Genomic DNA, 23,195 nt, shown 5'->3' on the forward strand with positions numbered 1-23,195 from the left:
TATTGGAGGCTCGTGAAGACACAGCAGGAAGCTGATCAGAGGGGGTTCTGGATGTCATTTGAGGACAGGGGGCCGCAACGTCGTGCTGTTTCAACAATGACTTCGGGTGCTAAGGGTGGCTCGACACTGCAGGATGTTGTGTGAGCCAAATTTCAGGACTCAATAAGGAGGGGTGTACCAGGGGGCCAGCTCAAAGGGAGCCTCCATCTTTAGCTGAGCCGTCCTCAGACAGCAGGAAGCGCAACCAATACCCTCAAAACCCGGGAATTTGAGTCACACACATCTGAAGCCCAACCGCTCGGAGGTAGCCTCTGAGAGAAATGCCAAAAAAAAAAAAAAGTTTGACAACTTTTTTCACAAAAGGGAAGAATGAGTTCTGTGACAACTGTACCAGCAACTGTATCTTATTTTGTGTCATGCAGTGGAGAGAAAGTCATATAGATTTTAAACAACATGAAAGGGAGTAAATTAGGTCTGTACGATATAGAAATAAAATCGATATCGGCTGTGATATGAAGGTGTCTTTTTTTATCAGAAGAACAGTAAAGAAGATTTTTAGCTGAAATCGTGGTCCTTGATGATTTATTAAAAGCAAGTCAATGGCTACCGTCACTTTGGGAGTAAAAAAACCCAAAAAAATGTACAGGCAAAAACAATATGAATACCCATGGATCCTGATGATACATTGAGGTCTTATGAAGCGAAAAGATAGGTCTGTGCAATTGTTACGAACCCCGCTTTTAAAGTGCTCGTTAGGGAAGAAACTGTTATCTCTGTAATCGTTACTGTTCTACAGAAGAAAAAAGGTCAGCTATACCTTGGATGGCCTGAGGGTGAGTAAATTAACAGCAACTTTTCATTTTTGGATGAACTATCCCTTTACAGGCTGATTTATACTTCTGAGTCGGACCTACGCCGCAGGCTCTATGCAGCAGACTCTACGCTGTAGGCTACGCCTCGGTTTTCATTTATACTTCTGCATCGTTGTCCGTGTTGACCGAGGGAGGGAGGGGTTCTAGCAGACCAATCACAACGCTTTCGGTCCGCGTATTGACGTGTTGTTACATTTTTGGAGAGGTGCACATCAGGTTACGCCATAGGCTATGCGTGCAACACACAGCCTACGACGTAGCTACGGCGTGAGTTTGATGCAGAAGTATAAATTTGGCTTAAGTCTGATGTCACAGTTTCCATGTACAAACGCTCTATCAGATGCCAAAAGCAAATAACAAGCAGTTTTAATATACACTCACGGAATGCTACTATTGTATAAAATAAATAAATAAAAAAAAGTCACAGTTGGCTGGACTGTAATTCATCAGTTCTGAATCATTAAAATATTGGTGTCTGGGACACTGTGGTTTTTAAAAGCTTAAAATTGGGCTATAAATGAATAGTGCTCATAAACAGCTGTCGAGATTGTATTGGACACGGTATTCCTGATGTCACAATTTAACAAGTGGATTTTGTTTCATATAATCACAATACAAATCATATTATTTTAAAGTCATATTGAATTGGCCAAAAAAGTGGGATTGTGGCCTATGTGGCCTACGTTTTTTTTAAGCTCCTCGAAAGTGGATTGAGTTGGGGCTTGGTAAAGAAAGCAACCAAGTGCCCAACACTAAGTTTACCCCAGATTTGTGTGCCCTAAAAGGATGGTTCACACTCAAAAAAGTCTTCTGAGTAAAAAAGTATTAAAAAAAAAAACTTTTTTATAATATTTTATTCTTTGCAGATTCACCACAACAACAAATTCAACCCAATCACTGTATGATTAATTCTTTCCTATTCAAGTCATCTGCTGAAAATTCATGTATTTTTCATAGTGCAATATATATATATATATATATATATATATATATATACTGTGAGCATATATATATATATATATACTGTGAGCATATATATATATATATATATATATATATATATATATATATATTATTATTATTATTGCTGTCAAACGATTAAAATATTTAATCGCGATTAATCGCATTAATGTCATAGTTAACTCGCGATTAATCGCAATTGATCGCACATTTTTATCTATTCTAAATGTTTCTTGATTTCTTTTTGTCCCATTATTTTTTCTCATTTTAATGCTCTTATCAACATGGAAAAGTGGATCGGCTTGCTTTGTGCAAATATTTTTTATTGAAAACACCATTGGCATACTTTGTTCAATTTCACACTAACATTCTCACTTGGAGCAAATAATCACTCACACAATGTAACACTGTCCATCAATAAAAGGGTGAAAGAAATACTGACGAGGTCCTGATATTGACGAGGGGGCGGAGAATTCGGATCAGCTGTGTGTGTGTGTGCTTGGCCATCAAGTGGTATTTCAGACTCGACGTGCTAGCTCAGTTCACAACGACAAAACACAGAGATCACTTTGGTCTTGTCAATGGAACCATTTGGCAACTTTTTAAAAGTAAACTTTCCATTTCGGCGTCTGGCGCTCGTCATCCACTCAAAACGTAACGTTAACCAACTATTTGGCCCAAACAAGTGTGTGCGGCGTCGTGCCTGTTGTTTTGTTTCCGGTCTAGCTAGATCCTCTTGCGCTTTGGTTGGCGAAGCAACATAACGTCCTCACGCATGCCGCATCCTGTTGCAAAAGCATGTGAAAAAAACTACAAAGTTTGCTAGGCCAAAAAGACCGTTAATCGCGCGATAAAAAAATTGACACCGTTAAAATGGGTTTGCGTTAACGCCGTTAATAACGCGTTTAACTGACAGCCCTAATATATATATATATATATCACAGAATGTTAGCAGCCTTAAAATAAATGACAGAATATATAATTCGAGGTGATTTATCCCTTTAACGGGCCACTAGCTTTACTTCATGAACAAACCCCCAGGTAAAGCCTCCCATGTGACCTAACCTGCAATCCTTGTATAACAGGTATAGACTCTTAACCATGTGGCAGCACCACGGACAAATCTAGCAGGTGGCTAGCAAGGGGATCTAGCACTGGGCTTGTGGGAGGGCTGTGGGACAAGAAGAGAACAGGAGGAGGACAGAGGGAGTACAGTTGACTGAGGCCATGACCTCTCTCAAATTCAGTTTTTTCCCCATTCCCTCCTATTAAGTCCCGAATTCAGTTTTACCCTGGTAAGGAATGTGTTGTGCTCCAAATAGAACCTCAAGAGAGTCAATGTCGACTGCTATCATTCGAAGCTCTGCTGAGGTGTTAGTGGTGACACTACAGGGTAGCCTGATGGAGGAAACTCATTAAAGCTGGGCTCATCCAGGGCTCCGGCTCTGTTATAGACATCACAACATCGGATCCTAAAAATAAAACCTCAAATTAGGGGTGTCGCAATATACCGGTATTGACGATAATCGTGATATTCAAAGCTTGAAATATCGACATCGTGTTAATTTAGAGTGTGGCAATATACCGGTATTGGCGATAACCACGATGTTTAAAATGAATAGGACTTTTATTATAACATGACACGTATACTCCAGCGCCAGTTGAGGTGGCAGTATTGCACCCGCTGACATATCAAATGAGAAGAAGACGCATCCCGCGCCCGCGCAGCCACTCTGGTATGGGAGTTCTTCGGCTTCAAAGAAAACAGCACTTTAAAGGGGGTCGCACACCGGACGAGAAGCGAATTCTTTAAAATTCGAACACATTATTTTCTAGGAGTTTACACACACCACCGGCACCATTCGGCATCTGTCCGCGACGCCCAGCAATGGCTCGGATTTTCAGGTGAGATTCTCAAATCATTCAGTTAACGGATGCGCTCTGACGGAGGTAAAGTGTTCAGACTGCAGACTTAGCAACGATTGTATTTAATTGTACAGTACAATCATAACATTGTAGCCTACAGACATGATCTTAATTTCATAATGCCCTTAAACATAACAATATTGCTGGCCATGAACTGAGAAAGTGCGCATCAGGTGTGCTACACGCGACGCGGCGCGGAGCTGCGCTTCTCGTCCGGTGTTGTGCCGAATTTCGACTCCCTGCCAAATTATTACCCCCCTCATTGAAGTCAGTACCTGATTGCCTAATCCTAACCCCACCCCTAATCCTAACCCCTCCCCCACAACTAATCCTAAACCTACCAATACTAGGGGGGTAATAATTTGGCGGGGGTCAGAATTCGGCACCACACCGGTGTGCGACCCCCTTAAGCCCAATCTGCAGAATGTGTAGCCACCAACCTTTTTACCCATCTCCGTGTCCATCACACTGCGGATTACGCTATTTTACAGAGAGTAAATTGCGATTATTTTACTAGTCATGGAATGGGAAATGTGACATTAACCTGTTAACAGCTGGTTTTTGTTTTCATATGTTTAAATAAAGGGTGATTATGAAGTACCCCGTTTTCTTTACTCGTCTTATTTTTGTATTTGCACTTGATTTGTTTTGTTCAAATCTGCATGACTTGCACCGGCTCAACAGTAGGTTTAAAAGCTTTTCAGTTCTTCAGGAAACATTCAGACAGTGTTTCGCTCCAGTTTGAAACCAGATATACTTCACATGCTTGTCTTACTTCACAAAGATGTGCATTCAAATATAAGAACGCAAGACGTAAAAATGCAAAAAAATACAAATTAAATAAACAAAGTAAAAATTAATTTGACTGATTTGACATTTTTTACCCCAAGGTTTCTAGATATCGCGATATATCGATATCGTGAATTATTTTGGCCACAATAACCGTGGTGTGAAAAATCTAACATCGTGACAGCCCTAACTCAAATACAGACAGTTTAAAGTCAGCATGAAATCAAGATGGACTTTTATTATATAGACAAAAAAAAAAAAGAGAGACATATTTCCAAATATCTTTTCTGTGGTCCATTTGAGTTATGGTGTTTGTGTGAGAAATGAAGGTTCAAGCTCAGCTTGCATTGTGACCTAATTCCTTTTTCTTCTCTCCTTTTCATGTCTATCTAAGCATTATATAAACTAAATGACTTCATGTTCAAAACCAAAAATATACAATATTTTAGGAGCTTTGTTGTAGTTTTTTTTTTTTTCAGGAAATTAGGGTTAGGGATGGAGGGCTGCCTAGTTCACAGCCATTTTTGTATTTGTGCTGCTTTGATCCAGCAGTACAGAGGGCATGACACCTTTTCTCACTCCTGAGAACATGAAAGGCTCTTTGAAAATGAAACAGCACTAGGAGGTGTTAACATGGCACAGGATCACACGCTGCGGGGGAGTTTTCCTCCTACTGTGATTAAGTTTCACAAACACATACAAGAATGTGTGATATCTGTGCATTTTAATTCCCTTTCAGTCAAAATTAGAGGAATCCTTAATGGCTTTGCAGTAACATGAGTGTATGCCAAAAAAAAAAAAAAAGGCTGCCACATTTGATTTGTATGAAGTATTTCATAAAAATGGTTATATTTTTGTATAATTAGGCGTGATAAGTGCAGCTCCCTCTCTGTGGCTGCTAATAACAACTCAAAATAATTCACGAGAACAAGCGTGTGATTGTGAACATTCTCCTTTTGTAATCCAGCAATGTTGTGCGCAGTTGTTCTCGCCACAGAGTGATAAATTACCATGAGACACCAGTGCCGTCTCACTGAAAACAAATATAGCTTATTGCATGAAACCGGCCTTGCCAAGTATTATTTGAGCTACCAAGAAAATCTCATCACTATTGTGTTGTACTGCACAGTGACAAATGATTGCTATTTTTGTGTCTTTTTTTTTTAATTTGTTGGCAAAATCATAGAGAGAAGGCCGAAAACTCTCAAAACAAGTTTTAGGGGCCTGATCCACTTACAGAAAAGCGCTATGGTACTGCTATGATGTTTTGAATATGGTATCATAGACATAATAATAATAATAATTTTTGGGGCGATTTTTTTAAGTACCACAGGATGCCAATAGTATAATATAACCCTATTATTATCCTGTGTTATTATTGTTAGCTAAAACTAAAATAATGTCAATCGTTTTTGTTCATTCAAATAAAGGTGAAATGAAATAAACAAACAGCCTATTAGATGGAAAACTTAAACTTATTTTATTTCAGTTAGTTGTCAGCTAATTTTTGTTTAAGTTGAAGTACTAAAATTCCTAAAACTTCCAAAAATTCCTAAAAATAAAAATCAATTAAAGATAAACTTATTAAAAAATATATAATGACAAAAGTATATAACAAAATGACTAAAACGAAAATGATAACCTAAAATATATAAATATTAAAATAGTATAGAAATAATAGTAAAATAACATGGAATTATAAAAATTTGACCATAGTACCACAACAAACATTTTTTTTGACAGAACTAATTATGTACAACAAATGTGGAAATCCAAATAAAATAAAAATAAACATCAGTCTTATTGTGACTGATTTGTTGCTCACTAAACATTCTGTTTCTTTTAGAAATATGTTATAATATGGACACAAAAAGGTGCAAAAGGTTGTATAATCACAAACCAGGCCAACATGAAGGCTGAACAATGAAGCCTGAGGTTCCCTGCATGAAACCTCAAGTTACTGTGAGTGAAGAACTAAATATGTCACACTGCCCACACACTTAATACAACTTTAACTTTGACAAGGAGAAATTTAGAAATTTAAAACACTCGACTGGTTGCCCCGGTCCCTGTCTAACTCTCCCTCTCGAGCTTCTTCTGTACTCTCCCTGAACACTCCTTACACTTGGCTTGTTTCGCAATCGAAAGAGTCTTCCTGCACATTATCTCGCTCCAAACACATCCCCAAATAAGAAATGTGACTCCAGAGGATCGCCCCTCAGTAGCTAAGGAGACAATGGGAGTGGGAACGTTTATCCCACCATCCTTGGTGGTTTAATTTAATCGTGGGATTAGAAAGACAGCTCATATTGAAAGCTTATCTCTTTCCCCCTCTGGAGAGATTTATAAGGGCAACAGATTTTGTTTTTGATACGAGTAATTGTATTTGGCTCATAGGATACACAAGTATCCATTTCACACATACGAACCCTGTCTTGAATCTTTTTCTGATAAAAGGTTCCTTCCTTTGTCAAAAATGCAATCTTGTCTTTTTGTTTTGAGAGATAATTGTCTTGCATTGCAGTCGAGCCACCCAGTTCCTTTTACTCTCAAAAAGACTAAGGTTTTCTTATCATGAAATGTGTGTCGCTCACTGCTACGGGACTTGATCAGATTACAGGAGATGGTCAGGTCTTTGTAGATGTCATGTTGCTTCTGAGATGCTCGATAACATTTTTTTTCTTCCTATTTTAACAGGAGGAAAATGCCTTCTGGTAAGACATGTTCAGGGAAGAGAAAAACATTTCAGGTCCTCTTCTGTGAGTCATACAAAAAAAACAAAAAAAAACAAAGATAAATAAGCTCATTCATATTAAACAGGGTTGCGCAAATATATGCAATATCTCCTTAAACAAAAAAGAGGATAATGGAGACAAGCAAAGGGAGACAGAGCAGGTGGGGTTCTTTTACTGCAATTTACTGCATCAGGAATAAGCCTGACTTTAGCGTCAAAACTCAGTCTCAAGAGGGGAAAAAAGCCACATAATGCTTTAACAAAAGAAAGGATGCGCAACCTTACAGAGAGGTTACAAAAACAACAAGGACTTTGGGTCAAAAACATCATGCACGACATCCAGACATTAGCATCAAGGTGGCGTGACATGTCATGTGTGCTTGCGGAACATGCTGATTTAGAAGTCATTGAGATGAAATGGTGTTCCTGAAGTGGGGCACCATGGGACCTCAAAGCATCATTTCTGAGCTTGCTTCAGCAACTACAGGGATGACACAGCATGGGGTAACTACATATGATTACACCTATGAGCTCACTTCAATACATTTCCGCACAATCACACATAATAGGGGGCTGTAACTGCCTTTTAAGAAAAAATACATTTAATGGCTCTAAACTTAACATATTCGAAAAGGTTTGCAAAGAATTGAAAACGAAAAGTAGAATAAAAACAGGGAAAAACTAAATATATTATTTTATATAATTAAAATATTATTATTATTCATCTGTTTAACCCTGTTCTAAATCATGTTTTTTTTAACACCGTAAAAAGAAAATACTATTTTACAAACAGGCCATTTAATGCAAATTAAGCTTCTTATAGATTGTGCTTACTTACGTTAACTAGACAAAACAAAATTAATCAAAATGTCAAAACAAAATTTATTCAGACACCAGTTATAATTTTTACTAGTGGGTGCAGGACACAATAGTTCATTTATGTAAGTGAGGATAGCAAAATAAAGTGAACTGTGATATATTATACCAAAAAAAATATTCATACAGTGGACTACCAGTAAAATTTATACAAATTTGGGCCCAAAGATTATTCAGACACTTTGACCTGACCATGATTTGCTTAAAGGGGCTATGTGTAGGTTTTTACTTAAAAAAATATTTAAGATAGAGTCTTCATTTGTACATTTATGAGCCAACCATAATGTAATAGAAAGAATGACACCTTGACTGTCCACCACGGTTGCCTCTATCTGTTACATGTGTGTCCTGAGTTTCCCCCCCCCCGTCACTGTGTATTTGGTTTATTCCTGTGTCTCAGTTTTCCCGCTCCTCGTTAGTTCTCAGTTCCTTCACCTGTGTCTAGTTCATTTGCCCCAGCTGTGTCTTGTTCCCCTATCTGTTCTCTGTGTATGTAAACCCTGTGTTCTCCCTCACTCCTGGTCGGTTCTCGTTGATGTTAGGTGTGTTATCCTCTGCCCGTCTGTATCCGCTTGTTGTTTTGCGTTATTTAAGTAAAGTCAATTGTTTTTGGAAATCCTGATCTCCTCTTCTTCTCCTGCATACACCAACCGTAACACTATCAGCCTGTAGGCTCAATTGTGTGTGGAGGAGTCGGGTCCGAATTGGCGTGAAAATTCACAAAATGTGACGTCATGCGCGTTCTCGTCTACTTGGGCTTACATCCGTACGGCAGCCATAAGCAGCGGCAATCGCTAGCAGTAGTGTTTCAAATGGACTCTGCGGACGGAAAGAAGCGACCAGCCTCCAGCACAATCCAGATACCCACGGAAACTCCTCGTAAGTAAAAAAAAAGAAAAAAGAAAGCCTTATCTAGTGCGGCCAATGACCGTGCGCACCGAGAACGAACATGAGACTGGCTGCAGTTTCTCTAACGGCCACTGGTGTCAGTAACGGTTAGAAATTTCAGAACTTCCGCAATGCTCCTTTAAGTTTTTTTTTTAAATTGCTAATGTGACCTTTTTGCACCACAGACTGAAGAAAATGAAGCATTGCTTGGTAATTGGTTGACCTGGTATTACCTAATTCTCTACTTAAATTTAACAGCTGAAAGCTGACAGCTATTCAACCTAATTCATTTGTGAGACAAAAAATTACACAGATAAATATTGTATTTTACCATTAAAACAATCAAATATGCAGTCAAAATAGTACTTTTTAGTAGTGTAAATCAAGAGCATCCTGTGAAGTGAACCCGGACTAACAGTTATCAGCAGGGTGTGCAACAAGAGATGGGAAATGAGAGAACTGAATATCTCTACCAACCTCGCTGATGGTACAAAAATGATACGGTGATTTGACTGAAGTATGGCGGTCTGAACCACTGTCAGTGCTATTGCAGAATAGCCGCGGCCACCGCATATAATCGCCTACTATTTTTCCCGCTGTCATTCGCTATTACCCAGCCTGGGTCCTGGAACTGCCAAAGCAGCCCAAGGGACATCAAAAAGCCACTGCACAGCCATAAAGAACGAACTCATCTTCTTCTCAACACATACACACAAAGATGCGGACACAGACACACACCGTCGAGCCATCATATTGCATACACGCGTGTCAAAAATGATATAACATCCCCTCCATGTTCCTTGTCGTAACCCCTGTGTCACGAATACGCTTGTCTCTTGAACATAGCATCAAGCTTCCATCTGATTGACACACTCCGACATTTCCTGCCAAACCGCAGGGGTGTGTGGGACAGTTTAGGGCTGCAGACAGAGTGACACAGATTTGGGCTGATTCAATTTGCTTTTGCTCAATTTTGGCTTTCCCTCACCTCAAACTTGCAGCAGGTTATCTTCTTTTTTGTTTGGCTTAACTTATTCACTTAACTGTGAAAGCTGCGACAATATTAAAAATGTATACTATTAAATCTAAATCGATAAATAAATAACACATTAAACATAAATTAAAAACTAAGATATAAGGTTAAATATAAAGTTTTTTTTTTAAATTATTGAAATAATATACAATTGTTAACATAATTGTATCTAAAATATAAAACTATTTATTTACTTATTTTATTAAATACTATAAAATGATTAATGTTTTTAAAGATAGAGCAAAGGTAGCGTAGGTGTAGAAATATATAAAATATATGTAAAATATAACCAGACATGTTCAAAATATTATTAAAACTTGGATAAAAATATACAATTGTTAATAATTGTAATATATTGCTAAAAATTGTTATATATATAAAATAACATTATAATAAAAATATTTTGTTTATTTTTTATTCATTATCTTATTACAGATTATTAAATTATTCGTGTTTTTAAAGATTGAATAAGTGTAAGATGATGGCAAAGGTAATATAGATGTAAAAAGGGGAAATGAGTATGAACAATAATTTTTCTACCAATACTGATAAATTTAAGCATCTCTTATCGGATGGTAACTGTTGTGGTTACTTGTAATATATAACATTAAAATATAAAAGATCGGCACTGATCAGAGACCAAAAGACAAAAACAACAGTAGAGTCAGGCCAAAGGCTGACTTGCAGAGTTGGAATAATAAGACTAAACTACAAATCTTTTTTTGATCTGAGCTACTCGAGAAGTTCATTGGGTGAGGGATGAGATTCAGTAGAGGAATGAATTCCTCCTCCTATTTATTACCCTTTAAAACCCTCTAAATACAAAAACGCATTAAATCAATTATATGTCAAAAGTCAGGGGTGACATGGCATCATGGTGGAGGTAGTTGAAATTCATAATCTTCAACTTTCCTCTGAATTTATCAGCTTAAGTCACAATCATTCTAAAGGGTTAAAAAAAAAAAGATCTGGGCAATTCAATTCTATACCGTTTCTTGTGTCTGAATGTGGTTAGCATATCAGTGACAACATGAGATAATTCTTCATAAGACTTAGTATCAGTGGTTTTCTAAATATAATGTCTTATGGCTTGCAGTAGTTAGGTTATGGTATAGTTCCTTAAAAAGAAGTTGCTTATCTGGCTCTTGCAGTAAGTTAGAAAACTACATTTCCACTCCATAAGTCCATTATATGGTAAAGTGAAAGGAACGAGAGAAGATTGTGCTGATTTTCAACTCCAGATTGCCAGCTACAGCCTAAATAATAGAGACTGTTGAATCCCCCTTCAGCATTTTCTGGAAAAATCCAGGCAAGTCCAGTCAAAAAGCACACACTCTTGCCTACAACCAAAGAGTAATACTAGCAAAGAGGTAGCGTCTTATGCTTTTTCGTATTTGTTAGCTGTTGCTTGTATTAGGCACTTGGCTCAGTATCTCTAAACAAGTAAAGTGAATAGACAAGCACAGCCCAATTTATTCTCAAAGTGATGGTTGGTGTAAAGTTCTCAGAGTATTCTGCACATGGCCTCGGGTTACGTTGTAATGACAGTCATAAGCTTTAGGTGACCGCGCTTGTGGCCCTGTAGACATCTCTGCTTGACCTCTTGGGACCCATGGGAGATAAATAGGCAGTGTGCTTGAAAGACACAATGAGCTAACTTGCCCTTGCTATTTGTATGTGCTTAGCGCAGCAAGGTATGGTATAATAACTTGGCAAAAGCACAGCTCTGGAACCGATGTTGCGAAACTATTAGGCATTCGTTCTTTGACGCATTAAGAAAATAAAGCACAGATGTTTAGTGCGGTTCAACGCTCTCCATGGGTTTTTCAAGAGCCTGCTTCATTTAGCCTGTAAATTAAATAAAGCATAGCATGGCAGCGCACCAAAAACTCACAATATCACTTGAGGACCGCAGCTCTGTCAAAGAGACCATGACACGCACATCTCCTCTGAATATATTTCTTCATCAATGTTCTGACAAGATCGAATTGAGAAATCAAACATAACAAAGAAATCAGTGCCAAAGCAAAGAGCAGCCGGCCATGAGGGGACATCTGTCTTCAAGCATAATCATATTCTATTTGCAGGTGGCCATCTGAATATATAAATATTTTATTATCATGTTGAAACTTTGGCAGAGAAAGTAAATTTTGCTGACATTTATATAGAAGTGTTATACCACCGTGCCACCTATAAATCTCAGTGATATATTTCCCCAGCTCATATGTGAGTCTGCTGCAAATGCCCATGTTGGCAGAAATGAAACTTTAGACCTAAAACAGGCAGGCACTGACTTCTGCATAATGCATCCATATGAGCAGCACGGCAACACGCGGCTGCATATATTTTTCATGCCTAATATCATTCATATAAAAGGCAGACTGATAAATGGGTGCATTAGTAGAGTTGGCCACATAAAATGGGTTTATTCAGTGCCGACAGGAACACAAACTGATGCCCTTAGATGCTCTAACAGGAATAGATGGACATGCTGAAAATTGCTCTACATTGGCTTTGCGCATGTTCCTTGCAAAAATACACCGCTGAGAATTTCTGACCACCTCGACGAGAACTCAACAAAATTAGTTGTGATTCGTATTGTTTTGTATTTCTTGTAATGTTTTATATTTTCTATGGCTGTCTGTCTGTATGTCTTGCCGTACAACCAATTTCCCCCTGGGGGACATAAATAAAGTTGAAGTGAAGTGATACAGGATCACGCACATACGTTTTCGCCTTGCAAACGTAAACAGGATGTTTTTTATTTATTTATTTTTGACAATATTGTGGTTTGGCGATTTCTCCTGACGTGCATCTCCAGGGCAACGTTATCTACAGAAGTTGTCTGATATGGGTGTTGTTGAAATCAAGGAGCTCTAAAATATGAAATGGTGAAAATGGCTGCGAGTTTGAAATTGCTTTTATATACAACAGTACAACAAATGAGAAGTAAATATTGAGAAACTTACACTTTAGACCAAACATTGGCAGCTACGTTGTTGAGTAAGCCACTCCTGAAAGAATCTGAGTATTTATTTAGACAAACCAGTTCAGAATGATTCACATATGAAGATTCACTTGTTGCCACTTACTGGCGTAACAATGTAACCAGCAGAAAGAGTTACTGAAAAAATCTATTAATAAAAACTATTAATACTCAAACACTATATTTTATGTCATTTTATTTTATTTGAAAGGTAATGTTTAATTAAAAATATTAATTCATTCATTCATTCATTCTGGGGACAGAAAAATATATTCACAATTTTGCCTAATTTGAGCTCTAAGTTTGTTTAGTTGATGCTTATAAAATAAAATTTATAACAGTTTTCCATGTACCTTACATTATAGGAAAGATCCGATTGACAGCACATTATTCTAATGCTATCAATGTAATTCATTGTGACAGCGTCCCTTTCAATCTTGTACTAATGTTGCTTTTTATATATAAAGTCATGGCAACCTTAGTCGAGGATTAAAACTTTTCGACCTTCCCCAATTTATCCAATCATACTAAAGTGGAATAAAATATGGGCTTAGCCTTAGAGGAACTGGTTAGTACAGGATTTCTTTTGAAGAAGACATTATTAACTGAGAAGAAAGACATATTAGATATGGAAAGAAAATGTAAAATGGAACAATATCAGTCCTTTTCATTAAGAGCACCCCTGAGAGGAAGAACCAGGTTTGATGCCATAAAAATATGACGTCAAACATGTGTGTACTGAATGTGAAAATATGTCATGATGTGGCACAATCGCAGCAATTTAGAATATACTGAATTTGTATTATACATTTAAGAGGAGCAGGATTTTAGAAATTCAAAAACTTTTAAAAAGATTTATACCATTCAAAAGTTTGAATAGGTCAATAAGGGTCAATAAGATTTTTATGTTTCTGAAAGAAGTCTCTTCTGCTCACCAAGGCTGCATTTATGTGATTTAAAAATACAGTAAATCAGTAATATTGTGAAATATTGGTACAATTAAACATAACTGTTTTTCATTTTAATATATTGTAAAATGTCATTTCATCTATTTAATCATTTTCAGAAATCATGCTGATTTGCTGCTCAAGAAACATTTATTATATTATTGTTATTTATTATACAGTTGTGCTGCTTGATATTTTTATGGAAACTTTTCGGAATTCTTTGATAAATAGAAAGTTCAAAAGAACAGCATTTATTTGAAAAAATAGACATATGCTATAACATTATAAATATCTTTACTGTCACTTTTGATATTTAATATTTCACAATAATAAATGTTTTTACTGTATTTATAAATGCACCCTTGGTAAGCTTTAGAGACATTTAAAACATCTTACCGTCCCCGTATTTTTAAAGTTAGTGTAAATCCACCAGTGTCTAAAAAGAGGTATGCAGGAAAGCTAGCTTCCCATTCTTGGTCTACTCCTTCTTCATCGCATCCGTTGGTTTCAACAGAAACCAACATAATGGCAAAAACAAAATGGCATAATTTTCCAGCCATGGAAGAAAAAACAAAACACCTAATTGACTCAAAAATTAAATATAGGAAAAAGGTAGAGGGTACAAATGCACTGGTTGTTATTATTATTGGGACTGAGACACACATAGGAAGTTCCTGAATGAAAGTACACTGCACACTCACTGGGGAGACAAAGTGACTTTAGAAATACCTAGAAAGCAGTTGCTGTCCAGTTCTGTGCATTGTCCATACATCTTCTTGACGCCATAAGCTAAAGGTTGAAGTGGTCGGTGAGAGGTCTTACCTGAGGGGAAGTGCTCATTGATGGCCCAGTTGTCCACCTGAAGTGTAGCATTGCCCCCATTTCTGGTGAAGCGCACTACATGGTACTTGCCATCATTTACAGCGGTGCTGCTCTCCAGAACAACGATGTCAACCGTTCCAATGTTGAATGTGACTCCAATTTTGCCTTGCTCCTAAAAAGGATGAGCAAAAATCAGTTTTGTCCACCACATTTAATATATTAACAACAAATACATGGAATGAATTTAGGTCAATTGAGTGACTTTTTGACATTGATGTACACCTTTTTCTGTATTTGGCTAAAGATAAACTGTAAAAAATTATCGTTATTCTAAAAATGCTATGGTAAACCTTTTTTATTTGTTAAACGCTGAGTTCCCTAATTAGTGAAATACATAAATGTCATAGATCTGTAATAGATCTAAAGGGATATTTCATGTAATTCATGTAATACAGTTTTTGGAAGTGAAAAAGAAGTGAAGACTTATCATTTACAGTAAAAATCCATAAATTGATATTCCCAGAACAGCTCAGATTTGATGTTTTTTCATTGAAATACCTAGTTTTTTTTTCTACGTTGTTTCTATTTTCAACCAGGTGGTTGTCAGTATATTATAAAGGTAAAGCAACTATATATATATATTTATATATTTATATTTCTAACTATAAATTTAAGTTCAAATGTTGTTACCATATTTTTGTGGCATAGTTCTGACAACCACAGCACGTAATTTTTTTTATAGTAAATTGCTCATATTAGGGTTTTTTTTTTACACCGTACACGCATTGTATTCTGTTTTGACTCATTTTTAATGACAGAGATGCCCTTGGAATCTGTCACCTCTTGCTTTTATTTTATTCTAGCAGGATCCTGAATAATCTATTAGCATTAGTGACCCCTGATAAACTTGTCCGCTTGATGAAAAGTATTCATCAGCCATTAGCACCCCCCGTCTTTGGAGGTGAAGAATCAGGCTCATTGATTTACATAATGCAGTGAAAGTGGACTAAATCAATAGCATTAGCTAAAACAGAGAAAGAGATAAGAATGATTAATGAAACAGGAAGGTGTGCAGTGTTTGCCCTCATGGATCCAAGAGGCTCTGTGCAAATGTAGCTGCAAAGATTCCCACTATAAATTAATTAGCACAGCCTCAATGAGCATCAGTGGGGCAGGAAACATCGAGGAAACGTTTCATCCATCGTCAATGTCATGAATTAACCATGTGTTTAAAAAAAAAAAAAAAAAAAAAAAAAAACACACATCTTAAACTACCCTAAGCTAGTTTTCTGGACTTAGCTGGTCTGGTCTTAACCGGCTACATTTTTTTGCGTTTCTTTCTATTCAACCGTTTCATCCTCGAGAACGCATTCTCTCTAACCCCTCCAGAGCCCTCTGGGTTGCATGGATATATTTTATGGTTATGTTAAACCGAATCTGGTGTTGTTTCTTATCTCTTGCAGCACGGAAAATGACGACAGATGATAAATTGTATCAAGGGAGATGTTTATCACCGCACAGTGCATTTATCACAGCAAGATCTCTGTGAGTGAAATCTGGGCCAGTCTTCTCAAGTTCATTTGGAAGACTTTCCCAAAGACTGGAATGTTATGTTCATCCTACTCTGTTCATGTTTTTAATTGACCCTCATGTTTTGTTGATATTGACTTTACTAATTTTATGTGTGGTGTCCCAGAGATGTACACTATTGGGGTCATAAATATATTCAGTATTTATATTTAAGAAACGAATACTCTTATTCAGCAAGGATGCATTTAATTGATCAAAAGTGATAGATTTTAATTATATATATATATATATATATATACATATATATATATATATATATATATATATATATATGCTGGTCTTGTGAACTTTCTATCCATCAAAGAATCCTAAAAAACTCAGTTTTCACAAAAAAAATATTAAGCATTAAGTAATATTAAATATTAACAAATAAAATGTTTTTTTTTTTTCAACATTGATAATAATAATGATTTCTTAGAATGATTTCTGAAGGATCATGTGACACTGAAGACTCGAGTAAAGAAACTGACAATTCAGCTTTCCATTCCCGGAAAAAAATTACACTAACATCAAATAGAGAACAGCTTTTAAAATTGTAATCATATTTGCAATAGTAATGTGTTTACTGTATTTTTTATTAAAAAAACCTCAGCCTTGTTCAGCATAAGAGACCTCGTTTGAACACTATTGTGATGGTAAAATGTTAATAGCAATTTCAAAATTACCCGCACACATATTATAAAATTATGAGGTACATTTTGAAACTGCTGATAATATGTTTTTACATTTACACTTAATTTAATATTTAACAATAATAATGATTTGTTTTCTTAATATTGGAGGTTAATTTAGAATTAATCAAAATCTTGTAAACAGATATTATTGAAGCTTTTTATTAGAAAAGTGCCTGGTTATCCATTCTTGTAACACTGCTTATGTTTTGGTAGTTTCCATGAAAAACATTTTTTTTTTACAATCATTTCTTATAGGATTAATATAAATATCAACCTGATATTTCAATGAATTTATTGCATGACATGCAGATTCATTGATCAAATTATTCACAAATAATCACATATATTAATATTGCATCTCAGTGTTCAGCGTCTCAAACCATGAGTGGCACATTTAGTTAGACAGTTTGAAAAATGCCTCTCAAGATCAGTAATTTCTGCTCCATTCTGTTGAACTCCACCTTGCTGTTTTTAATCATAACATATTGACATGCTAAATTGAAATTATAATAATTACTATTACATATGAATTTTATTGTTTTTTCATTAGGCTCCACTTCGTGCCATGCCTCCATAACCATAGTAAAATCATACAGCCTGGCTTATGCTATATTGTAATGTTTGTTTATGTATTTAATGGATAGATATTCATAAGCTTGTCAGTGTGTGGTAGCGTTTTAATGAAGTGTTTGTGTTCAATGATACTTCAAGTCCTTTGAGACCATCTTTAGAGGAAGGAGGATAGTATGTTACTGTAATCCTGCCTTTCTTCCTGCATGGAAAGCAACAGAAAACATATCTCTGCACTCTTGTAAAATATTAATGAGACAAAAATGAGTCAAAACACATAAAGGGCAATTTACTAAATCTGTTTCCACAGACTTACACATATATACACACACACACAGTGCAATGAAATGTCTAACCGTACTGCCACTTTTAGTTTGTGAAAGCCTCTTGCTGCTGTATTACTTGTTTGATCACAGAAACACTCTTTTACATTTAGCATCAAAGAGTTTAGAAGCGTCTCTCTCTCACTCTCTTTCTCTACATCCATCTCATCCCCCTTTGCCGTTTCAGTTCCAATACTGCAACACTTTCGTATCCAGGAGGGTAAAAGGACGAATAAACTCTTGGTTTTTGAGCAAGTGATACATGAAAGGAAATAGTCTGTTCAAATAGAGAATAAGCTCTGTGAGATTTATGTATCTATTATGGGTCAAATGACAGATATAATAGATAAACAGGTCCAAGATCGTGAAAAGGAGAAATTTTATATTTGTCTTTAAAAAAGAAAAATATTTAATCACTAAAAATGTAGAGTGGTATTTCCAAGTAATAAACCATTTTCCTCGAATCACTTCATTATTATTACTATTTTTTTAATGTTTCATGTTTACCATTACCATTTTTATTATTATTTGTATTACCAAGTTTTTGGGTTACTCAGTTTCAGCTGAAAAATAAATAAATAACCGACAGCCATGAAATACCTGTTTTATGTTGTTTTTGTCTCGACACAAAATTATTGTGAATTGGTAATGCTAATATTAATATTATTATATACAAATATTTTAAAACAAAACTGCTCCGACGCGTATGTTTAAAATAATATTTCTGTAGTATTTAAAATAATAATTCAATAATTGTAAGAATCCCAAGACTTATTTCTTTAATACAATTCCCAGACATCCTATGCATTTTCAGTTTTATTTATTGATTTATTTCAATCATTTAGAATTTAGAATACATGGCTGAATGTTCCTTAATCATTTTGGATGATGCTTTTAGTACATTATTCAAAGGTTTTATTCAAATACACAACTCTGCTGCAAAAACAGTGTATAATGATTGGCTCATCCAATTATTCATTGTGTATTTGAAGTGGAATAGGACATGGGAAAAAAAACAACAACAAAAAAAAACACTGATTGCCAGAATGAGTTTGAAACAATGGGAAACATAATGATTCAGTAAGCATAAAAGCTAAAATAAAACTGGACAAAAAAATGACATGGAAAGAAAGATCCTTTTGGAAACACTGCAAACAACTGGCTAAAACTAAATCTTTATATTAGAAGTTTGAAAACATACAAGGACCAAATTTTTCCATTAAGCTACTCTTCATTTTAGATGTTGTCTCTAGTCTAGCATATTGGATAATGATCCATTGAAGTCAGGGCATTCTTTAAAAGGCAGCAATCTCTACTGCTGCTAAAAACCCCAATCCACATCTTTCATAATTGAATCCCTCTTTTATTCCACGGGCCACTTTACTTGTTTTGCTGTTAACCTCCATCAAAATATTATAATGTGCCATTCTAATATGCTTTTCAGGAAAACATAAACAAAACATTGCAAGTAATGAATAAACAGCAGTAGGAACAAAGCAAGTGTGGCCTTATTTGTATTCTGCGACACGCTCCTCCGATAGCCAGACAGTTAGAGTCCTGCTCCAGAATGCAAACTCCAATCATTACCGTCATCAATTGTGCTGTTCCTGCTCTCCAATGCTGTGCGAGAAGTAAAAAGGCTTGCCCCACTGTATCACCTGGACAAAATTGATAAGTGGTTAAAAGATGAACCTTCTCCCCCTGTGAGTGCCCGTCTGTGAAGAGCTGATAAGAGGAGATGCTCCTCTATTGGTAGTAAAGAGAAAATGGAAGTGACAATTTTTCATAGCTGATTGTCTCATCAATATAAGAGTCAATAGTTTCAAGTCTGCTGCTAAATAGTGTGGGATCTTTTTCCGGAACAACTTCATTACTTTCAGTTTAATCTGTTTCTTACGGCGTGTCGTTTAGCAAGTGCAAAAAGACTCAAAAACTCTCTAGCTAAGGGATACATTTAATGGAAAATTAGCCGGTTGCAGTAAACAGAATGGACACGGATTTGCAACACTACATATGTTTCAAAGCACAATACATAATGGTAATTGAGAAACGAATGGTATGATTCTTTGCTGCATTATTAGAGCATTTATAGTATAATAAAGACACTTTCACTTCAGATTACTGAAAGTGAAGCATCATGTTTATGATGTTTTGTTTGTCATCCTAATTAGACCAGCATAAATGGAGTTTCAGCAGCTTGCCACTAACGAATCCCTTTATAAACAGACCCAAAACGTATCATAAGCGCAAGATCTAAAAAGGCCTTTAACAGCACAACAATCATCCAGTCCAGGATCAACTGAACCCAAATAAGCTGACAACAATTAGTCCTTTAAGTCGCTCATTGCTACTCAAACTACCGACAGAAGATTTTCAATTTCCAGCAGCCTTTCAATTAGCTTTGCTGATACAGGCGAAATCTCGAGGGAGCCTGGTGTCCGTGGGACATCTGTGTTGAAGAGCTGCTGTTTTTCCAGAGTAGTTTATAGAGATATCAAATATGTTGATGAGGCAGAAAGCGCTCTTTAATTCACTGCTTGCTGCTGATTTGCCTGCCAAGGCTACCGGGTCCACAAAACACAGACAGCTGCCAGACAATACTTAATCTACCCAGAACTTGCTTCATCGACACTCTTATACGGCAAACGGAAAACAACATGGGGGCAGAGCTTATTTGAAATAACTTTGCTGACAGTAAACCGAGTCAAAGTTTCTTCCAGAAGTACAAATATGCGACTGAAAAGAAAAGAAAAAAGAAAACATAGTGAGTTTGAGATTGAATGGCCTTCAATGGTCTTATTGTAATGTAGGTAAAGGAATAGTTTTTCAAGGGCAGCGCTGCTCTGTTTTCTTCCTTCATAAAACAAAAAAAGAAAAAAATGATGAAGGTCCAATGTACATGAATGTGAGACATGATTTATGGTCTACGGGTAACAAACTAAAGACTACAATGCAAAGCACTTTACAGCACTCTACTTCAGCGTCAACTAGAACTTTTCATCTTTTCGTTACTCACACAGACCTTAAGTGTATAAATATAATATACAGGACATATAAAACACGCTATGCGAAGTCAAAAGGATCAGATGCCACATAACAATTGTTGCAGATCCTGAAAAAAATATTAATAAAAAGAAGGGGAACTGCTTATCACATCGAGGATGATCTGTCATGTGAGCAGAATATGAGCAGCCACATCCTCAGGGAGGTCAAAAGACAAAGACATTTGTGTTTAGTCTGAGTCTGATGCTGATCCGTCAAAATGTTATCTAAATAGCCTTCTGCGACATCACAAACTACTCCACCTTGAGCCGACATCCACTAGATGTCATTCCGCTCTGCAGACCAAAGCAAAGCTGAGAGAACGAGGAATGCTATTTTTTCCCCCAATTTTCTTATTTGCTTTTTCAACAGAACGAGGAGCATATTTCAAGACGAAGTGTGGCGCAAAATGTGCCGAAATGGCACGCGCCACTGCATTTTCTCTCTAGTGCAACTGGAAAACTGAAGGAGAAAGTCAGGCTGTCACAAAATCATCTACACTCTGATGGTTCGTTACACTTTATTGGTAATTAGATCACCATTACCCGGAGGGGGCAATCCGATTATGTGGGCTACATCTCGTTAAAAACACAACTCATACTTCCGAGACACTAATTCAAATTGCAATTGAAAAAAAAAAATGCTAATGAGATGCAGGATGGGCATTTAGCTTAGAGCGTCAACTGATGGAAAAACCATAAACTAGAATTTCCACAAGAAAAGGAACAGAACTGAGGGAAACAGTCTGGTGCTGGAAGTAAAAATCCATAATTTTCTCCACAGAGAAATTAGACATATAAACCTGTCAATACAGACCTTGTTAAACGTAACAAGTTTGGGGTCAGTACGTTTTTTTTTAATAAAGAAATTAATACTTTTATTTAGCAAGGTGTATTAAATGCATCAAAAGTGACAGTAAATACAATGTCTTTTAAAATATATAATTTAAAGAAATGCTGTTCTTTTGAAATTTCTACTCATCAGAGTAATGTTTCTAATGCTCCATAAGAATTGTTGCTTGAGCACTAAATCAGTAATAGGTCTGTTCGACTTGAAGCGGCGTTGCACTGACATCAAAGTACCGTGAGAGTGAATAGAGACCTGACGGCTCTGACTGCTTTTGAAACGGTCTCGAGGTACATTGATGTCATACATCGATCAGTCTGCACATCACCACTTCAAGTCAAACACACTTAATGATTTCTGGAGGTCACTGAAGACTGGAGTAATGATGCTGAAAATTCAGCTTTGCCATCACAGGAATAAATTACATTTTAAAATATATAAAAATATACATTTTAAATGTAATAATTTTTCACAGCATTATTGTATGTTGGATTAAATTAAGCTGGGTCACAGCTGGGTTGTAGTAAATCGTACGAAGACGAGAAATCAAACGAAAACACTTAATTTAATAATAACACGCAGGAGATCGCAGGAGTTAGTAATGTAGAAATACACTCACCTAAAGGATTATTAGGAACACCTGTTCAATTTCTCATTAATGCAATTATCTAATCAACCAATCACATGGCAGTTGCTTTAATGCATTTAGGGGTGTGGTCCTGGTCAAGACAATCTCCTGAACTCCAAACTGAATGTCAGACTGGGAAAGAAAGGTGATTTAAGCAATTTTGAGCGTGGAATGGTTGTTGGTGCCAGACGGGCCGGTCTGAGTATTTCACAATCTGCTCAGTTACTGGGATTTTCACGCACAACCATTTCTAGGGTTTACAAAGAATGGCGTGAAAAGGGAAAAACATCCAGTATGCGGCAGTCCTGTGGGCGAAAATGCCTTGTTGATGCTAGAGGTCAGAGGAGAATGGGCCGACTGACTCAAGCTGATAGAAGAGCAACTTTGACTGAAATAACCACTCGTTACAATCGAGGTATGCAGCAAAGCATTTGTGAAGCCACAACATGCACAACCTTGAGGCGGATGGGCTACAACAGCAGAAGACCCCACCGGGTACCACTCATCTCCACTACAAATAGGAAAAAGAGGCTACAATTTGCAAGAGCTCACCAAAATTGGACAGTTGAAGACTGGAAAAATTTTGCCTGGTCTGATGAGTCTCGATTTCTGTTTAAACATTCAGATGGTAGAGTCAGAATTTGGCGTAAACAGAATGAGAACATGGATCCATCATGCCTTGTTACCAC

At 36.5% G+C, this 23,195-nt stretch overlaps 1 protein-coding gene across 33 annotated transcripts in view; it reads right to left on the minus strand.

The window, feature by feature from the left end:
- The window catches only part of nrxn3a (neurexin 3a), a 320,634-nt gene that overhangs the window by 34,522 nt on the left and 262,917 nt on the right, over window positions 1–23,195 (minus strand). For all 33 annotated transcript variants that reach the window (XR_008808997.1, XR_008808996.1, XR_008808995.1 and 30 more), the window contains one exon: window positions 14,834–15,005. Coding sequence is in view for 30 of the 33 variants with exons in the window: in XM_056267190.1 (XP_056123165.1) it covers window positions 14,834–15,005 (172 nt within the window). In the remaining 3 variants the exon portion in view is untranslated. The remainder of the gene's footprint in view (window positions 1–14,833; window positions 15,006–23,195) is intronic.

Source organism: Rhinichthys klamathensis, unplaced genomic scaffold (assembly GCF_029890125.1).
Source record: "Rhinichthys klamathensis goyatoka isolate OS25496 unplaced genomic scaffold, OSU_Roscu_1.1 h1tg000256l_1, whole genome shotgun sequence".
Classification (NCBI taxonomy): Eukaryota; Metazoa; Chordata; class Actinopteri; order Cypriniformes; family Leuciscidae; genus Rhinichthys; species Rhinichthys klamathensis.